Here is a 17,148-nt window from a genome sequence, read left to right as displayed (position 1 = left end):
CCACACTGGAGACCAGGCCTGGTTTGCATAGTCTGCACGTTTAATCACTTTAAAACCTCTAACATTACCTTGTGTCCATTAAATAGAACCAACAATGCTGGGCCTGTTTAAATTACAAGAAAAAAAAAAAAATCACTGTGCACCAACCCAGTATCTTACAAAACCAGCTGGGCTGGCCACAAGGGTGGGGGGGATGGGAGAGGCGGGGGTGCCCCTGGGCAGGTGGCTGGGTGTCAGGAGGGGCTAGGGGAGAGAAAGAAAAGGGGGCTCCCAAACGGGAGGGGACTGATTGTCCTAATGGGAGGGGTACAAAAGGCACGTCAGAAGAGGGGGCCTTGGGGGGCAGGACAGGTCAGTGCTTTCTCCACCAGGGCACAGTGTTGGAGGGGGCTCAGTGCCACTGCCTGCCCACCCCTGGCACTTGGAGAACCACTGACCCATGAGCCCTTGGCGCGAGGAGCCCCATCTGAAATGGACGACAGCCTGCCCCTTCTATCGTACTCCTCCTTTCCTAGGGCCCGCCTGGCCTGGCCTGTCTCTTCAGGACCTGGGGCTCAGCTACTCCTCAGCAACACGCTGCAGACCCCCACACCTCAGGGCCAGGGCAGCCGGGGGGAACAGCAGGGTGGACAGTGGGTGTGGGAAGGTGGATGGTCCAGCTGCTACCCCCATTAAAAATACCAAAAAAAAAAAAAAAAAATCAGCATCTAAAGTGAAATAATCACAAAGTGAAAATATATCCTCAAACAGCCCCTGAGATCCCCACAGGGGAAAGCAGCATCGGGTGGGAGGCGGGAGAGGCCGGCTGGGCCACCGTCCCTCTCCACCACCCACCCAGGGGCTCCAGGACTGTGAGTGCCAACAGCCCAGGCAGCCCCGGGCTCAGAAAACAGGGACTTGGGCCCTGGCAGGAGGAGAGGGTGCCAGAGAGGGGAGGGTGGTCAGCACACCAGCACGGGGCCGGGCCAGCCTCGCTCAGCAGGCAGCCAGCTGTAGTGGAGGTGGGCAAAGGGACACACACGTGTGCACCCTGGAAGTGCCTGCCTTGCCTTGGTCCCTTCCTTCGCTTACTGCTTCCGCCCGAGGCTCACCAGAGGTGGGGGACGGGGTCAGGGATGCAAAAGCCCTTAGAGAGGTGGCCTCCTCCTTCAAATACCCCCTAGGCCAGCCTCCCTGCTGCCTGGATGGGGACCATTATTGCTTTAGAGGGACAGGGAAGGGGCGAGAACTGCAGCCCGGGTCAGGAATCCCATAAGGGAAGGGCTGCCCCTCTTCACTCCGCAGGGAACTCTGGCTGGGGCCTGGACCTTGGAAAGCTGCCCTAAAGGTTTCACTCCTTTCTCCACACGCAGGCGTGCTGGGGGTGGGCAGAGGCCCTCCCCTGCTCCCCAGCTGGTCCTGGGGTTCCACCTCAGGCAGCCGGGGGGCCCAAGGGTAGGGTGGGAAGCCGTCTCTGCCTCTCTTGCCTCCCAGCTGGGGTCCAAACCCAGTCCCAAGATAAAAAAATACTTTGGTGAATTAAAAAGTGCCCCAGGAGGGGATGGGCTCGAAGGGGCGGGCAGTAGGCGCTCGTCAAAGGGCGCTCTGGTCTTTGATAAAGGCGGTCCTCTCGCCCCGGCCCTCGTCCTCTTCTGAGTCGGATGGGCACTCCTCCTGCCAGGCTTCGGGGGGCAGCCCCTTGTAGGAGATGAGGCCACGGTCCATGGTGTACACCTTCACCCCTCGGAAGCTGAAGCCCGAGCGCAGCTGCAGGACCAGGAAGACAGTGACGAAGACCAGCACAATGAAGGCGCAGCTGAGGCCGGCCACCACCTCGGGCAGGTGTGAGGGCAGCAGCCCCTCCCGCAGCCGCGGCTCTGCCTCCACCTCCGTGGGCGGCGGCTGCTGCGGCTGCGGCGACTCACGGCTGCTCTGGCTTTGCCGGGAGCACGTCTGCTCCACAGGGTCCAGGGAGGCGTGGCTGGGGCAGCTGAGGCAGTCTGTGGGGGCTGGCCCCTGGCACGTGGCACACGAGGCGTGGCAGGGGGCACAGACGCTGGCCCGGATGATCTCCACGTTGTTCTCGGTGCTGTAGTGCGTGTCGAGGACTTGGGGAGCGAAGCCTGGAGGGCAGCGCTGGACACAGCTCTTCTGGTGCAGGGAGAAGCCTTCCTCGCACACTGCCGGCACGGGGCAGAAGGTGGGTGTCAGCCAAGCCGCCCATGGCTGTTGGGCCCTGAGCCCCACGACAGTGGCAGCCTGTGGACCTGCAGCCCCAGGCAGTCACCGCTGTCCCCAGGAGCTCCCACTCGCCCCAGGACTGTGGTGACCCTGGGGTCCCAGCATCCCTTCACACCCCTTTTCCTCCTTTAGGACAGGCACCCTCTGTCCCCAGCCTCAGGTTCCCAAGCCCTTGCAGCACCCACGACTGACCCACACAGGCCTGGCTGGACGTGAGGGTCTTGCAGCCGATGCTCTCAGGAGGTATGGGCAGCCCCTCGGGGGCCGTGCCGTACAGCACGAGGGTGAACTTGGTCAGTGTCCCTAATTGAGGGGGGAAGCAAAAGTCAGAAGCCACGCCTGGCACCCCAGACTCCGCCAGCGCCCCTCCTCCATCCCCAGCCCTCGAGCACCCCCAATACCATAGTTATTTGCTTCACTGGTGTTTTCTATCTCCAGGACCCACTCGCCAGAGGGGTCCTCGTCCCAGGAATGGGTCGTCATGAAGGCCCAGTCGTTAAACCCGTCTGCAGAGTAGTCGTGCGGCCTGGGGAGGAAGGTGCACATAGCTGCCTGAGGCCTCTGGCAGACCCCAGCCAGGGGACACCGAGCCCACAGCACATGGACCACACCCCCTCCCCCCAGTGCAGCAGAACCCCGCTGGGCTGGAAATGCCTGCTGGGTGTTTCCCAGGAGGCCAAATGTTCTCAACCAGAAGATTCTGGAAATGTGCAAGGTACTACACATGGGAAGGCACACAGACATGGCATTTAATGGGCAGAATCAGGGATTCCTGCAACATGGGACAGTCTCATAGGACAAAAACCATCCTTCCCAAAATGCCAACAGTGGAAAAGTATTTGGTGCCCTTCAGGGCTGTGTGAGTGAATGAATGAATGCACGTGGATGTGAGGGACAGGACAAGCTGGACAGAGGAGAGGGCAAGCACCTGGCGGCCAGCAGGGTGGAGCGGGTGCCCATGGGGCTGACCAGGTGGATGGCCAGGTCACCGCGGCGGTTGTAGGACAGGGTGAGCCGCGCCTGAGTGTGTTCCAGCCGCGTGATGTGGCTGGGCTCCCCCACGCAGGCGGTCACAGTCTTCCGCACCTCCAGCCGCTTCCCGATGTCCCTGCGCAGAGAGCACCGTGATGGTCTATCAGCCTGGCCCAGGGGGACCAGCGGGCACCCCTGCGCCCCTCAGGTCCCACCTGCCCCCTCCCAGCCAGGGTCCAGCCCTCACTTGGGCTCAGTGAGGATGTCGATGGTGCACTTCCGCTGGGGGGTCACCGTCGTCCAGTTCTGGGCCAGAGCCACCATGGCACCTGCGTCCAGTAACCCGTAGCCATACGAATGGCTCACTGTGGGGCAGGGAAGGCGGGGTCAGCTGGGAGGCACACAGGGCCCCCGCAACCCCCAATCCAGCCCTGTCCTCACCTTTGCGGCCCACACCATTGGTGGCCCAGTCGTTAGCATTGAGGTGGGCTGGCTTTGAGGTCTGTACCACCAGGTGCTGCATGTCCCGCCAGGTGAGGTTCTTACTGCAGAGGAGGGACGGAGAGGCTTGGGGGCTGTCTCTTCGGAGAGAAGCTGGAGACCAAGGCCTGCCTTGCAGGGGGCGCTGGTGGGGACAGGGTTGCGCCTCAGCCCCCACACACTTACTTGGCCTCCAGGGTGAGAGCGATGATGCCCGCTGCCAAGGGGGCAGAGGCAGAGGTGCCTGTGTGAGACTCCGTACACTTCTGCCTCAGATCAGTGGTCACCTACCAGGAGGACAATGATGTTGGGCCTGTAATGCGGGGAGGGCACCAGAGGGGGGCCACCTGCCTGCCCTCCCTCTGTCCACAGGCCCTAAGCACCATAAACAGGAGTGGGGAGCCAGGGCCAAGAAACCTTGGTCCCACCTGCTGCCTTGCTAACTTGCTGTAGACAGGCCGATGCCTGGCCCTTTCCTGAGGAATGAGAGGATTGAACTAAAGGTTGGCGATCATTAAGAGCAATCCATATTTTTAAGGAGAGTCTTCTCAGAGGCTTCACCGATGGCTCCACAGTCCCCAGGAGTCTTGGAGAGCTCCCTAGCCCCCATCCCATGATGCTTTAGCCACCACCACCCAGCCACGTGCGGGTGGAAGGCAGATGGGGTCGGAAAGGGGGCCCCAGACAGAGCCAGCAAGCAGCCCCGTTTCCCCAGCCGCCACCCGGGGCAGGACTCACGATCTGCTTCTCGTTCTGGTTTCCACTGCTGTAGGTTGTGGCCAGCGTGGACGAGCAGGCCTCACTGTACCAGGGCACGTTGCCGGACTGCGTGGCGCTGCTGATGGACAGCGTGTAGATGCTGTTGGTGTAGCCGTCGCAGTTGCAGCTGTCATGTTCCCGGCCCCCATTCCCAGAGGCCCAGACAAAGATGGAGCCCAGCCCCCCGCGGCCCTGTGGACAGAGTGGGCTGGGGTCACTCGAGAACAGGACTTGGGGGAGGCCTGGCAGGAGGATGCTGCTTGAGACTGAGAAGGATGGAGCCTCCTTCTCCGGGGACTCTCTATCCAGCCTCTGTTCCCCTGGGAGGCCCCTGGTGGATCTCAACCTTTTTTGCACAAAAAAAAGAGACCCAGACCACCAACCAAAATCCTCTGAGTGGTGATTCCAAAGGGTGGAATTATGGGTAATTAGTATTTACTTTTCTCTTTTTCTGTCTTTCTAGTTCCTTAACATTTTAATAACATTTAATAAACAAACTTTGTGTAAATTAAAATTAAACACAAGAATAAATAAATAGGAACAGAAAAAAACAAAGAAGTATGGAAAAGGTAGCGCCTAGTTTGCCCCCAGAGGCTGGGCCTGGTTTCTAGGGTGGGGCCAGGACCCCCACCTCACCTGGCTGACCCCCCGGAAGAAGGCCTCCTCAGCAAGGCGGGCTGGCCCATCCACAGTCTTGCCGTCGTCCTCGGGGCCCCAACTGGCGCTGTAGATGTGGATGTGGTTGGGATTCAGGCCCAGCGAGCGTGCCTCTACTGCATCTGTCACTTCACCGTCCAGCATGCGCACCCCTGGTCGTGGAGGGGGGCGGGGAGAGGGATGCTGCGTGGGTCCAGCTGCCAGGAGCACTCCCTGGAGCACACCCAGCCTTGCACCCAGAGGATGGGCAGGGGAGGGCAGAGGACGGTGCTGGGAAACCCTGAGCCCCTAACTCCCTGGCCAGCCTCTGCCTTTCGAAGACAAGACACAGGGGAAAAGGGGAGAGCTCCCTGGGCCCCAACTACACATTCTGGACTAGGATGAGTCTCTGGGGTCCCAAAAGAGCATGGTGATCAAGGCCTGCCATGTAAGGACTCGGAGTGGACAGTGAGGAGTTAGGGAGACTCCTGCTAAGAAACACTCCCTCCACCCCACAGCACAGGGCCACCAGCACAGGGGGTTCAGCTTTTTGAGTTACTAAGAACTCTCTAAAGAAGAGCCGTGCAGTCAAAAGGATCCACAGCAGGAAAGTGGCAGACACTGGCTAGATGGGAAGTGAACAGAGAAGAATCCCACTGGAAGGGTCATCCCAAAGACCGGGTGGCCAAGGCCTACACCCACCTCCAATACGGGCATTGTAGGCCACGCCTACGCCACAGACACCGTTGTTGGCCACTGCGGCCACCTCGCCTGCACACCGTGTGCCATGCCTGCCGGGGCCAAGAGCACAGCATTAACAGTGGACAGAGCGTGGTGGGTGCAGCCTGAGGAGCAGGAAGGGCCACATGCACGCCCCTCTACCTTTGCTGTCCCACATCTGTACACAGACCACACCCCCCCACTCCTCTTGGCCTATGGCCACCTCCACTCAGACCGAACCTTCCCTCAGAGCCCCAGCTAGACCAGGACTATGGAAAAGCCTTCAGCCTCTCAGGAAGGGCACATCTGCCTCCTCAGCGGAAAACAGAAGGGAAGCAAATTATTACCTGTTGTCATTCATCTGCGTGTACCGAGGCTGGGGGTCAGGGTCCTGGTCATTGACATCGAAGCTGGCCCCAGGATCCTGGAAAGGACATGGCCATCATCAGGGTCAGCCTGAACACACCAGCAGAACAGGACCATCCCTGGACTCCCCTCGCCAGGGATGGCTACCTCCCTCCCCGACCTCCTCACATAATTGCCTGCCAAGTCCGGGTGGTTCTTCTCGATGCCATCGTCCAGAATGGAGACCACGATGCCACGCCCCGTGTAGCCCTGGGCCCAGGCCTCCTTCACGTTCAGGTCCCGCTGGGTGACACCAGACTGCAGAGACACCCACCCCCATCACCCAGCACTTACGAGATGTGGTTGCTGGGTGAGGTTACTGGAACCTTGGAGAATCCCTTTGCCACCCCCAAAAGCTCCTTCTCCACCTGCCCCTACTCCTCAAATGCCACCACTGATTGTCTGGGCTCATGGAATTATAAAGAACTCTGGGAGGGTGCTCCCCAGGGCTCAGCAGGATGGGCTGGAGAAAGATTACTCAGCAGACAGAGGAAGACTGACAGGAGGCCTTGAAGTCAGCCTCACCCGCTCACGGGACCCCTCAGTGGATGGATGGATGCAGCCAGGGAGGCAACGTACCAGGTACCACTGCTGGGGAAACTTGGGGTCCGTGGGCTCCTGGTACACGTCCCGTTTGGTCCGTCGCTTTGCCACCTGCTGCTCCAGCCACTGTACCTGTGAGGGAGTGAGGGAGAGATGGTGTGGCTGGAGGAACGGGGAGGGAGAGCGAGGCATCCTGAGAACTGAAAGGGAAGGGTGGCAGCAGGAGGGGCTGGGGCCGCACTCACTTGAGGTTCCCGCTGCAGCCGGCTGTGCCGCGGGCGGTGAGGTGACAGGGACCGCTTTGTCACCGCTCGATGCCAGAAGTGGTAATAGTCGCCGAAGATCTGCAACAGAGCAGGGAGACTGAGCCGGGCTTTCCATCTGCCAGTCCCCATGGAGGCGGGGGATGGGGGTGGACAACCGGCTGCAAGGGGAGGCTCACCACGGCAGGGGGTGATGGGCATCTGCTCCCCGCCCAGGACCCCGCAAGGAGGTGCAGGGGGCCGAGGGGGACTCACCCCCCTGGGATACACTGGTCCACTGAGCAACCTAGGCTAGAAGCCAAGGGCAGGACAAGCCACCCATAACATGCCTACTACCCAGATGCCCCTGAGAAGACAAGCCCCAGAGTTCCTGCTCTGGGTGCTGGAACCCCTGCCCTCATTGGCCCCACCCCCTGGCGATGTCCTATGCCTCGGCCAGCAGGAGGGAAGAACACCTACCTGGCCCAGGTTGAGGAAGCCATGCTTGCGTGCCACACTGTCAGCCACGGCTGGGCCTCCAGGAATGCGCACGGCCCAGGTATTGGTGAAGACCTTCTGGCCACGGGCATCGGCCGCCAGCAGGACCAAGGCTCCTGCTGCTGCTACCACCCATAGCAACCAGGGCCTCAGCTCCATGGGGGGGACAGGTGGCCGGGACCGCGGAGCCCCCGTCTCCTTGGCCTGGTCACAGGGCCTCGGCTCCCGCGTGCCTGCTCACTGCCTGTGGCCCGGGGCTGACTGGCGGGGGCATGGGACCAAGACGGGCGGGACTGCGCGGGGAGGATCAGGGCTGCCGGCTCTGAGAGGAACAAGGGAGGAGAAGAGGGAGAGTCAGTCGCTCCCCAGCCACGCACTAAAGCTGCCTTCCCACCCCACGGCTCACTCCAGGCCTGAAAGGGGCTCTGGCAGGGAGGGGTGAAAATCCAGGCCCCCAAGGTGAGCCGGATAGATGGACAGAAGGACCGCCTCCACACGCAAGAATACGAAGTGGGATGAAGAGGACCAAGGCTTGAGTCCCTCAAAATAAGAAGGAACAACTGAATAAATACTTGCCAGAATTAAAGTCAAAAAGGTGGGTTAGGGACTTCCCTGGTGGCGCAGTGTTAAGAATCCGCCTGCCAATGCAGGGGACACGGGTTCGAGCCCTGGTCTGGGAAGATGCCGCGGAGCAACTAAACCCGTGTGCCACAACTACTGAGCCTGTGCTCTAGAGCCCGCGAACCATAACTACTGAGCCCGCGTGTCACAACTACTGCAGCCCATGTGCCTAGAGCCCGTGCTCTGCAACAAGAGAAGCCACCGCAATGAGAATCCCGCACACCGCAACGAAGAGTAGCCCCTGCTCGCCGCAACTAGAGAAAGCCCGTGCGCAGCAACAAAGACCCAATGCAGCCAAATATAAATTAATTAATTATTATTATTATTATTTTTAAAAGGTGGGTTATAGGGACTTCCCTGGTGGCACAGTGGTTGAGAGTCCGCCTGCCGATGCAGAGGACACGGGTTCGTGCGCCGGTCCGGGAAGATCCCACATGCCGTGGAGTGGCTGGGCCTGTGAGCCATGGCTGCTGAGGCTGTGCATCTGGAGCCTGTGCTCCGCAACGGGAGCGGCCACAACAGTGAGAGGCCCGCGTACCGCAAAAAAAAAAAAAGAACCCTCCTGCCACTGCAGGGGACAGGGGTTTGAGCCCTCGTCAGGTAAGATCCCACATGCCGCAGAGCAACTAAGCCCGTGGGCCACAACTACTGAGCCCTTGTGCCACAACTACTGAAGCTTGCACTCCTAGAGCCCAGGTTCCACAACAAGAGAAGCCACCGTAATGAGAAGCCCTCGCACCACAACGAAGAGGAGCCCCCGCTCGCCACAACTAGAGAAAGCCCGCGCACAGCAATGAAGACCCAACGCAGGCAAAAATTAATTAATTATTTTTTTTAAAAGTGGGTTATAAAGCAGTAGGTACCTATAATCCCGTTTTGTTTTTAAAAAACTATTTATACATGTATATTTATATAAAACCATAAAACATAATCTGGAAGGACACATGCTAACAATGGTTCTCTCAAGGTGGTGAGAATTATGAGTAATTGTTATTTTCTTTTGTGTCATGTATATTTTCCAAATTACCCAGGTATATTTTACAAAGGAATAAAATGTTGGCTTTTTAAAGTTTTTTAATGGGCGGTGTCTACACAGCTCACTAGGGCTTCCTAGTTCAGCAAAGGAGAACCAGCCATAGGGAGTTACCTGCAAAGACCCACAGCCCCTGGCAAGAAAGAGTGGGTAACCTAAGGTGGGATGGGGGCTTTGGGGGCTGAGCACGGGAAGGGGGGATCGCAGTGGCTTCACCCTCCCTCTTTGGCCCAGACCATCAGCAAAGTCAGGGGCTCAGGCTCTTTTTTTATACAGTTTCCTGGGAAACGCTGGGGCCACCCAGCCCTGGCCTGCAGGCCTCCAGCAGCCCCCTCGGTCGCTCCACACCCACCAGCCTTGCGTAATCTGAGCCCCGGCAGCCAGGGCAAACACTAGCTGCTGAGCCAGGAGCGCCAAGGTGAAGCTGAATCAATAGTCCGAGTGTTGTTTTTCCTCCTTCAGCAAACAGACAGCAGGACCTCTCTGCCTGGGGCCACATAACTGTCCCCACATAGGGCCCCTGGCTAGCCAGAAGCCAAGCCCCTGGGGTGGGGAGAAGCTGGGGAAGGTCCCCGTGGGGCTGCCGGAGGTGTCCCGCCTCAGTGCCAAGCTTGTTGAGCAGAGCGCCTGCCTACACGGCCCCGGATTCCCCCACCACTCCCAGGGCCCAGCCCCAAAGGAGGCCACTCTGCTGGACGGCAAAATGAAGCTCCGCATCTCACCCGGGCCCCGGAGAGCTGGACAGGCGGGCTCACCACTGGGAACACTCCTTTTCCAGAGATTGCCCTCAGCCACAGTCAGCCTCCCTGTCTGCTCCTGCTGCAGTCCCACCCTGCAGGCTGGAGAGACTCAACACACAATTCCTGGAGTATTTTCAGTTTACACCAAAATAACCTGACAGCTGATGGCAGGAGGCATCCACAATGCAGCTCCTCCTCACCCTGGATGGGCAGAGTCCATAGGGTTCCCGGACAGGCCTGGAAGCCACAGCCCCATGATGCCTCGGGCGACCAAGTTCCGGAAAGCTGGTCTGAGCAATGGCTGGACAGCCAGACATTCAGCCCTAGGGGGTGAAGGAAACCCAAGCCCCTCATTTAACAGAGGATGTGGAGCCCTAGGGGCTGAGCCAGATAGAAACAGGCCCTCTTCTCCCCTTCTTGCCACAAGAGCAGCCTCTTGGGTCCAGATGTCAAGAAAGACCATCTCCTGACCACAGTGCTGTGAGCCGTACTGGAACTCCCAAATCAAGACTGGGTTCATCTGCGTCCAGCCCAAGTTCCGGGACATTGTGGATGGAGCTGCAGCTGCTTGGTGGTAAAGGTGATTATTTAATTACCTTGCAGCACCCAAAAAGAAAGCGGGCTTCAGGCACAACCAAACAATTCCCCAAGAAAGGACCAGGCTTCATCTGCTCAGCATCCCCAGCCACGGTGAGCCGTAGATATGGCTTCCACAGAGCCTGAAGCCTCCAGACAGCCCTGCCTCAGCATCCTGGAGGGCGGGAGGGTGGGAGGGAGGGAGGGAGAGAGGGAGGGAAGGAGGGAGGACCCCCTTCCAAAAGAGCAGGCACTGAGAACAATGAATGAATGGGCTTCTCCCCACCCCCATCCCAGGCTCTGACTCACCCTCTGAGTCCCAGTTCGGCTCAAACCCGGAGGCTTGCTGTATTTCCAGCCTCCTGTGAGGCCCTCTCACATGGGAGTCAGCTCCAGGCTGTGGCCACAGAGAGACCTGTGGGTGCTCTTTGTGGCTGTGTTCTAGGTCAAAGCCCTTTTCTCCAGTCCCAGGAACCTCCTGACACAGACACCCACTCCGAGGCACCCAAACTGAACCTCCCCCAGGTCCAGCTGCTGTTTCCCAGGCACTGGGGGTCTGGCGTGGACAGGGCTGCCTGGGAAACCTGGTCCCGTCTCTCTTTCCAGCAAAGAGACACCAAGCCAGGTCCTGTAACAGGCACTGAAGGCTGTGCTGAAATTCTGAATTCCAATCTTTACTCATTTTCTGTGTGATCTTAAGTCACTTCCTCTCTCTAGGCCTCAGTTTCCTAGATGGTAAAAACTGCTAGACCAGAGGTTTTCAAACTTTTTTTTAAAGCCACAGAATCTTTAAAAAATCAAATCTTATGTGGAAGCCCAATATAGGAAATCGTAAAACTTCGGCCACTGTGGTTGAGACGGGTCAGGCTTGGTTACTCTCCTATGCTGTGCCCACACCTGGCCAGCAGCTGCCCAGCCCTCACTAGGCCACATCACCTGGGTTCCCCTCCCACTTCCCAAGTCAGAAAGAATTCTGACACCCTCCGGTGGAGGAGAGTCTGCACCCCCAGGGGCAAGGGTCTAGAGGATGGCGGGGAGAGCAGGTACTGACCTGACAAGTGACTGCTGTAAGACCTGTCTGGCAAGCAGGCCGCCCCTCAGTCCAGCCACCCCACGGGGGCAGCAGGGGTCTCGGCCAGGCCTCCGCGGGAGGCAGCCCCGGAACCTACCTGAGCCAGCCTCCCAGCGCCCGCGGATCCCGCACCTGAGTGTCTCGCCGCTCAGGTGTGCAGGCGGGGACGAGGCCCGGGCGGTGAATAATCCCCTCCGCCTCGCGAACAGCAGCTCCTCCCCTCCCCCGGCGGGAGCGCAGGCCCTCCCCAGCCGCGGAGTGGGCGAGCCGGCGGCGGCCCCCGAAGGACGGCCCGGAGGCGGGAGCACCCGGCGCCTCTGGAATTCTCTCGCCATCCCGCCCCCAGCGGGGGCCCCGCTGGCGCTTCCTGAGGTCAGAGGGCTCGCCCCGGCCCCAAGCGGAAAAGTACCGGCACCTACAAGGGCTGGGAGCCAAGCCGGGCCCGACGCTCTCAGGTGGGCTGCGGGGCGCCCTTCCTGCTCCCCGCGGCTTCACCGTCGGGGCCGGCCCGGGGGCCAGTTTCGAAAGCCGGGCGGGCAGCCGGGCCCGGGCTGCCTCCGCGCCAGCGACCCCGACCCTCCCCCGCCTGCGCGCCCGGGCCGCGGAGCCAGCTCCTCCGGCAGAGCGGCCCAGTCCGGCCGGCTCTCCTCGGGCCCGGCTCCCGGCGCGCTGCCTCCACCGGGCCCCGCGCCCTCGCCGCTTACCCTAGGGAGCCCGGGCGGGGAAACTTTTCCAGGCGAGCGCCGCGGCGGCTCGGGCGCCCCTCGGCCGAGCGGAGAGCCCGGCGGCGGGGCCTGGGCTCGACGCGGTCCCCGCGCCCGGCAGCAGCGTCACCGCGCGGAGGCGGGGAGGAACGGCGGCGCGGCCTCGGCCGGGCCGGCGACCAGGACAGGGCTCGGCCTCGGCCTCGGCCTCGGCTCCGGCGCGGGCGGGGGCAGCGGCCGGGCCGCGGCGGCGGCGCGGCTTGTTTACTCGGGCCGCTGTCAGCGGCTGCGGCGGCCCGGGCTCCTCCTCCTCCGCCGCCGCGCCCCCTCCCCCTCGCGGCGCCACCTCCGCGCTCCCCAGCAGCCGCCGCAGCCGTCCCGCCGCCCTGGCCCGCCGCGCCGCCCATGCCGCCCGGCCCCGGGCCCGCGTTCGGGGCCGGAGCGCCGCAGCCCCCGAGCTCCGGGCTCCGAGCGGCGGCCTTGCGGCCTTCCGGGGCGCCCACTGCCTCTGGCTCCCGGTCGGGGCAGGTAGGAAGTGGGGCCAGCGATCCCAAAGCCCTCGCGGCCGCCCGGCGCGTCGCCCAGGCTCCACTGCCCGCAGCCCCGCCCCGGGCTCGGCTCTTCGCGCCGCGAGCTCCCCGGGCCGGCGGCCGCGGAGACCCGAACTCGCAACTCCCGGCAGGGGTTGGGAAGGGCTCGAGGCGTCACTCCGAGCCCAGTCTCGGCCGGATTCTGGGGAAGCTGGCCTTCTCCCCCCACTTCCCCACTCCTAAGCCACGAGTTTGGGCACGACCGAGTTAAGTGCCCTGGGATGACGCACCTGGGGTACCCCATCTGAGGTCGGGCTTCACCGCGCCTGGGCAAACCTCCTCGTCGCCTACAGTTAGAGGACTCACGATTTTATTTGCATTTATATAGACAGGTGGATAAGCAGAACAAGTAGCCCATCCCCTTTTAATTTTTTAAAAACTTTTTTTTTTTTTAACTCCAACCTCCTGCCAGGCACCAGGCCAGTCATTTTATATTATCTCCTTCTCATGTACATTATTTAATCTACATAATCCTTTCAGGCTGACATTATTAATCCCATCTTACAGATGAGGAAACTGAGGTGCACAAGGTTTAAATAATTTGCCCAAGATACCACAACTAGCAGGCCTCAGAGCCTGGAAGAGATCTAGGGCTTTGGCAGAGCCTGAATCTGAGCTACTTGCAATATACCAGCCGGCTCCTCTCCCTCCCTGGGTCCCTGCCCTAGAAAACGTCTGTGCTATTTGGCCGAGGCCACCACTGCTTGAGCTGAGAGAGAAAAGAGGGGAAATGTGGCCAAAAGCTCCCCAGGCTGGGTTATTCCAAGGTCGCAGAGCAGTCTCTGCCCATCCTTTCCTGCTCGCTTTGAGATAACCTGGCAGAACAATATTATCCTGTGACCTCTTCAACACTGGTTTGGGGATAATGACAAAAACGAGCACCGAACACTGCAGAGCATGTTCTCTGAGCCAGGAGTGGTTCTCAGCTCTTTCCGTGTGTTAAATTATTTCATCCTAACCACAAACCCTGTAAGGTGGATACAATTTTCCTTTAGGGATCTTTCATGTATCACTATCTATGGAGGAGGAAACTGAGGCCCAGAGAAGTTAAGTAACATTCGTAAAGTAACTCACTAGGTGACAAGTCAACCAGCAAACCTGCGTTCAAAACCCTGCAGTACTATTTTATACTTTGCCACCTTAGACAAGTTACTTAATTCTCAGAGCCTCAATTTACCCCTCTGTAAAATGGAGATAATATTCAACTAGTGGGATAAGGTACTGTTTGGGCACCTGTACAAACAGTGCAAAAACCAGAAACTCAGGGAAGAATGTGCAGTCCTAAAAGTTGAGCCGGGGGCTTCCCTGGTGGCGCAGTGGGTGAGAGTCCGCCTGCCGATGCAGGGGACATGGGTTCGTGCCCCGGTCAGGGAGGATCCCACATGCCGCGGAGCAGCTGTGCCAGCGAGCCATGGCCGTTGAGCTTGCGCATCCGGAGCCTGCGCTCTGCAACGGGAGAGCCCACAGCGGTGAGAGGCCCGCGTATCGCAAAAAAAAAAAAAAAAAAAGTTGAGCCGGGAGATAAGTCCAGTTGGCCCCCTCTTGGAATGGGAACTGCCCCCCACAGGGAGCAAAGACTCCTAGGGGCCACCCTAGGGTGGCCCCAACTAGCAGCATCAGCCACAGTTGGGAAAACAATACTTCTTCAGTCAGACCTAGGCAGGAAGTGAGTCACGGTTCTTCCTAAGTCTGTGAGCAAGAGATCCCTATTTAGGGGAAATAGGGACAGGGCTGGTTCCATCTAGCCTCGGAGTCCCCCAGTGCCCTTCCCCCTTGTCCTCAGACTTACAAGAAAGGTCAACCCGGAAAGAAAGCAATCCTGTCTGCCTCTAGGTGCCCCACCCATCCTGGAGGCTGGCCCCAGGGGAGCCTCAGTGGATCTGAGGGGGAGGAGGGGCTAGCCCTGTCTCAGACGGCTGCCACCCAGCAGAGGCACTGGAGCTTCCCAGTTTCTTCCGCCAGCCTGCCCCTCCAATCCTGCCTTTGGCATAAGGAGAATTCTTTCAGCTGTTGCTCAGAGGTGCATCACTGAGGGGAGGAGAGAGGAGAGGACCGAGAGAGTGAGCCCTTGCCCCGGAGGATCTCCACCTTAGTCTTGCTCCTATTTTAGGGTTTCCCATACAACTGTACTTTATAACGATTCGGTTGTTAAAAAGAATGTGGAGGGAATTCCCAGGTGGTCCCGTGGTTAAGACTCTGTGCTTCCACTGCAGGGGGCAAGGGTTCAATCCCTGGTCAGGGAGCTAAGATCCCTCATGCCATGCGGCGTGGCCAAAAAAAACCCAGAAAAAAACAAAAGAGAAAAAGAATGTGGAAGACACCCTCCTTGCGAAAAGCCCTCTGGAGAGAATCCCAGCTTGCCACAGCTGGTGACTGCTAGCCAACTTCTTTCTTTTTCTCCTGGAACAAGTCCTGTGGGCAGGTTTTGTTCTCTTTATCACTCCCAACAATTTGTCTGAGGCCTTAAAAGCCAGAAGGAACTAAACTGCCTGCAGAGCCCAGGTCCACTGGCTTGGGGACCTAAGAGCCCAGGGGCCTCTGGATCACAGTTATCAGTTTTACACAGCAGTTAATAGGACAGGAGGCACCACGTGACAGAAGTCTAGCAACAGACTTGTTGTGGGGCGACCTGTGGGGTGGAGCAGGGCCTGATGGGTAAGGCCTGAGGGAGGAACGGGCTGTGACCAGTTCCCACCTTCCCAGCAGGGGGCCAGAGGAGCTGTCTAGCCAGACAGGCCTCTCTTTATCCTTGGATTTGGGGCTAACCTGGGAGACTCCCAAGAGCAACAGTTGTCCTATGGTAAAATCCACCCAGTCACCCTTACCTCAGGCACTCCCACTGTCCCCTTGGAGTGCTCCGGGGGACCGTTTCTCTCAAAATCTCTGCCCCACTCTCAGGCACCTCAAACAAAGCCTTCGCAGCAGCACCCACACCTGGGCTTTTTCTTTTTTCTTCTTTTTTTTGGCTGCACCACTCGGCATGCAGGATCTTAGTTCCCGACCAGGGATCGGACCCACGACCCCTGCAGTGGAAGCGCAGAGTCTTAACCACTGGACTGCCAGGGAAGTCCCCCCACACCTGGTTTTAATCAAAATGTCTGCACCACATCCACACATGCATAGAAGAGCAGACAACAAAACTTAATTGGTATTTTCTCTAAAAGGGTGGGATTTGAGAGCTTTTTGTTGTCTTTTTGCTTACCTGCATTTTCAGGAATTTCTACAATAACTTTTAGAATAAGATAATTAAAATTTTAAGTCATGCAAAACTGAATAAAGCATGCCCATACTTCACCATCTAGCTCCAGAACAGCTGGGGTCCCTCCTGAACGCTGATGGGGCAACAGTCAGCCTCCTCCTATCCCATCACTGGGCGGGGCCCTTCCAGTTCTGGCTAAACCACTTTGGGAAAACCTCCTTTATAGGACAGGAAAACAGGGTGTCTGTGTGGGTGGGGGGAGGAGCTAGAAGTGATGTGGTGGTGATGTATCTGGTCACACTGGGACAGGATTGCAGCACGGTCAGCCCTTCTCATGTTCCCAATTACTGGGCTAGCTCCGCACTTACCTTTCACCTGCTGGCTCTGCCACCTCCCCAAGTCACTGGTCAGCTTAATGTTTCCCTTCTGCTGGCTCTGTGTCTTCTGCCTTGCCTTCAGTGCCCAGGCAGTGCTACCCACAATTGGGCACCAAATAGGTGTTTTGGGTGCAGTCTAGTCTGGCAGACATTCATTGGGCACCTTCTGAATGCTGGGCCCTGGGACCTCAAGCTGAGTCCCTTAGAACTTGCCCTCAGGAAGCCAGCGACCACCTCTGGGAGACAGGAGGTACCTGAGACATGACAGTATCTTCCTGAAGCTTCACCCTCCCTTCTGGCCTTGTAGCTCCAACAAGCTCTGCCCTTCCTTCTCCCTCTTGATACAAAAAAGTAAAACAGTTAACATGACTTCTTGTTGAATTTTCCTATCAGTTTTGTTACTGGAACAGGATTTTGCAACCTCACACTATTGCCATCTTGGGCCAGGTTATTCTTGTTCTGGGAACTGTCCTTTGCATGGTAGGATGTTTAGCAACATCCCTGGTCTCTAAACACGAGGGGCCAGTCGCACCTCACCCCCATTATGACAACCAAAAGTGTCCCCAGACATTGCCATACGTCCCCTGGAGGGGGGCGTGTAAAATTGCCCCCGGCTGAGAACCACTGGTCCAGAGTGAGGGCTGGGAGTGGTGCAGGAGACGGTAGGTGTGCCGGGATTTCAGGCATCAGGGGTTGTCTGCTGGGAACTATGCACTGAGACAGCAGGCAGCAAGGGAGAAAATTCCCAAACCCCAAACCGC

At 58.8% G+C, this 17,148-nt stretch overlaps 1 protein-coding gene and 1 pseudogene across 8 annotated transcripts; one reads left to right on the top strand and one right to left on the bottom strand.

Moving 5' to 3' along the window:
• Positions 1-19: 19 nt before the first annotated feature.
• FURIN (furin, paired basic amino acid cleaving enzyme) lies at positions 20-13,141 on the bottom strand. Of its 8 annotated transcripts, none has more exons than XM_089906792.1 (17): positions 12,222-12,332; positions 10,024-10,192; positions 7,458-7,797; positions 6,981-7,079; positions 6,772-6,867; positions 6,322-6,450; positions 6,135-6,211; positions 5,770-5,858; positions 5,068-5,240; positions 4,411-4,623; positions 3,859-3,959; positions 3,634-3,737; positions 3,440-3,557; positions 3,149-3,328; positions 2,622-2,746; positions 2,413-2,523; positions 20-2,159 (listed from the first exon to the last, which is right to left on the bottom strand). In XM_089906792.1, exons 3-17 carry the CDS (start codon positions 7,632-7,634, stop codon positions 1,573-1,575), a joined length of 2,379 nt encoding a protein of 792 aa, XP_089762918.1. In that variant the 5' UTR covers positions 7,635-7,797; positions 10,024-10,192; positions 12,222-12,332; the 3' UTR covers positions 20-1,572. The 8 variants fall into 8 exon arrangements, with proteins under 8 accessions (XP_089762918.1, XP_089762916.1, XP_089762917.1 ...); XM_089906790.1 differs by lacking the exon at positions 12,222-12,332 and adding an exon at positions 11,497-11,904 and having other exon boundaries at positions 10,024-10,620; XM_089906791.1 differs by lacking the exon at positions 12,222-12,332 and adding an exon at positions 10,466-11,410.
• On the top strand, positions 11,473-15,094 carry LOC149749999 (uncharacterized; annotated as a pseudogene).
• The last annotated feature ends 2,054 nt before the right edge of the window (positions 15,095-17,148 follow it).

Source organism: Delphinapterus leucas, chromosome 2, assembly GCF_059928025.1.
Source record: "Delphinapterus leucas isolate spDelLeu-1000000601 "Yukka" chromosome 2, BTC_Dleu_Yukka2, whole genome shotgun sequence".
NCBI lineage: Eukaryota > Metazoa > Chordata > Mammalia > Artiodactyla > Monodontidae > Delphinapterus > Delphinapterus leucas.
The sequence above is the reverse complement of the archived record's forward strand: the minus strand, read 5'-3'. Positions and strand labels throughout refer to the sequence as shown.

Coding starts and splice junctions, on each gene's coding strand:
- FURIN (XM_030763995.2), bottom strand. CDS start 7,634: ATGGAGCTGAGGCCCTGGTTGCTATGGGTGGTAGCAGCAGCAGGAGCC. Junction 7,080..7,457: donor GCTTCCTCAACCTGGGCCAG/GTAGGTGTTCTT, acceptor GCTCTGTTGCAG/ATCTTCGGCGACTATTACCA. Junction 6,868..6,980: donor GGCTGCAGCGGGAACCTCAA/GTGAGTGCGGCC, acceptor ACTCCCTCACAG/GTACAGTGGCTGGAGCAGCA.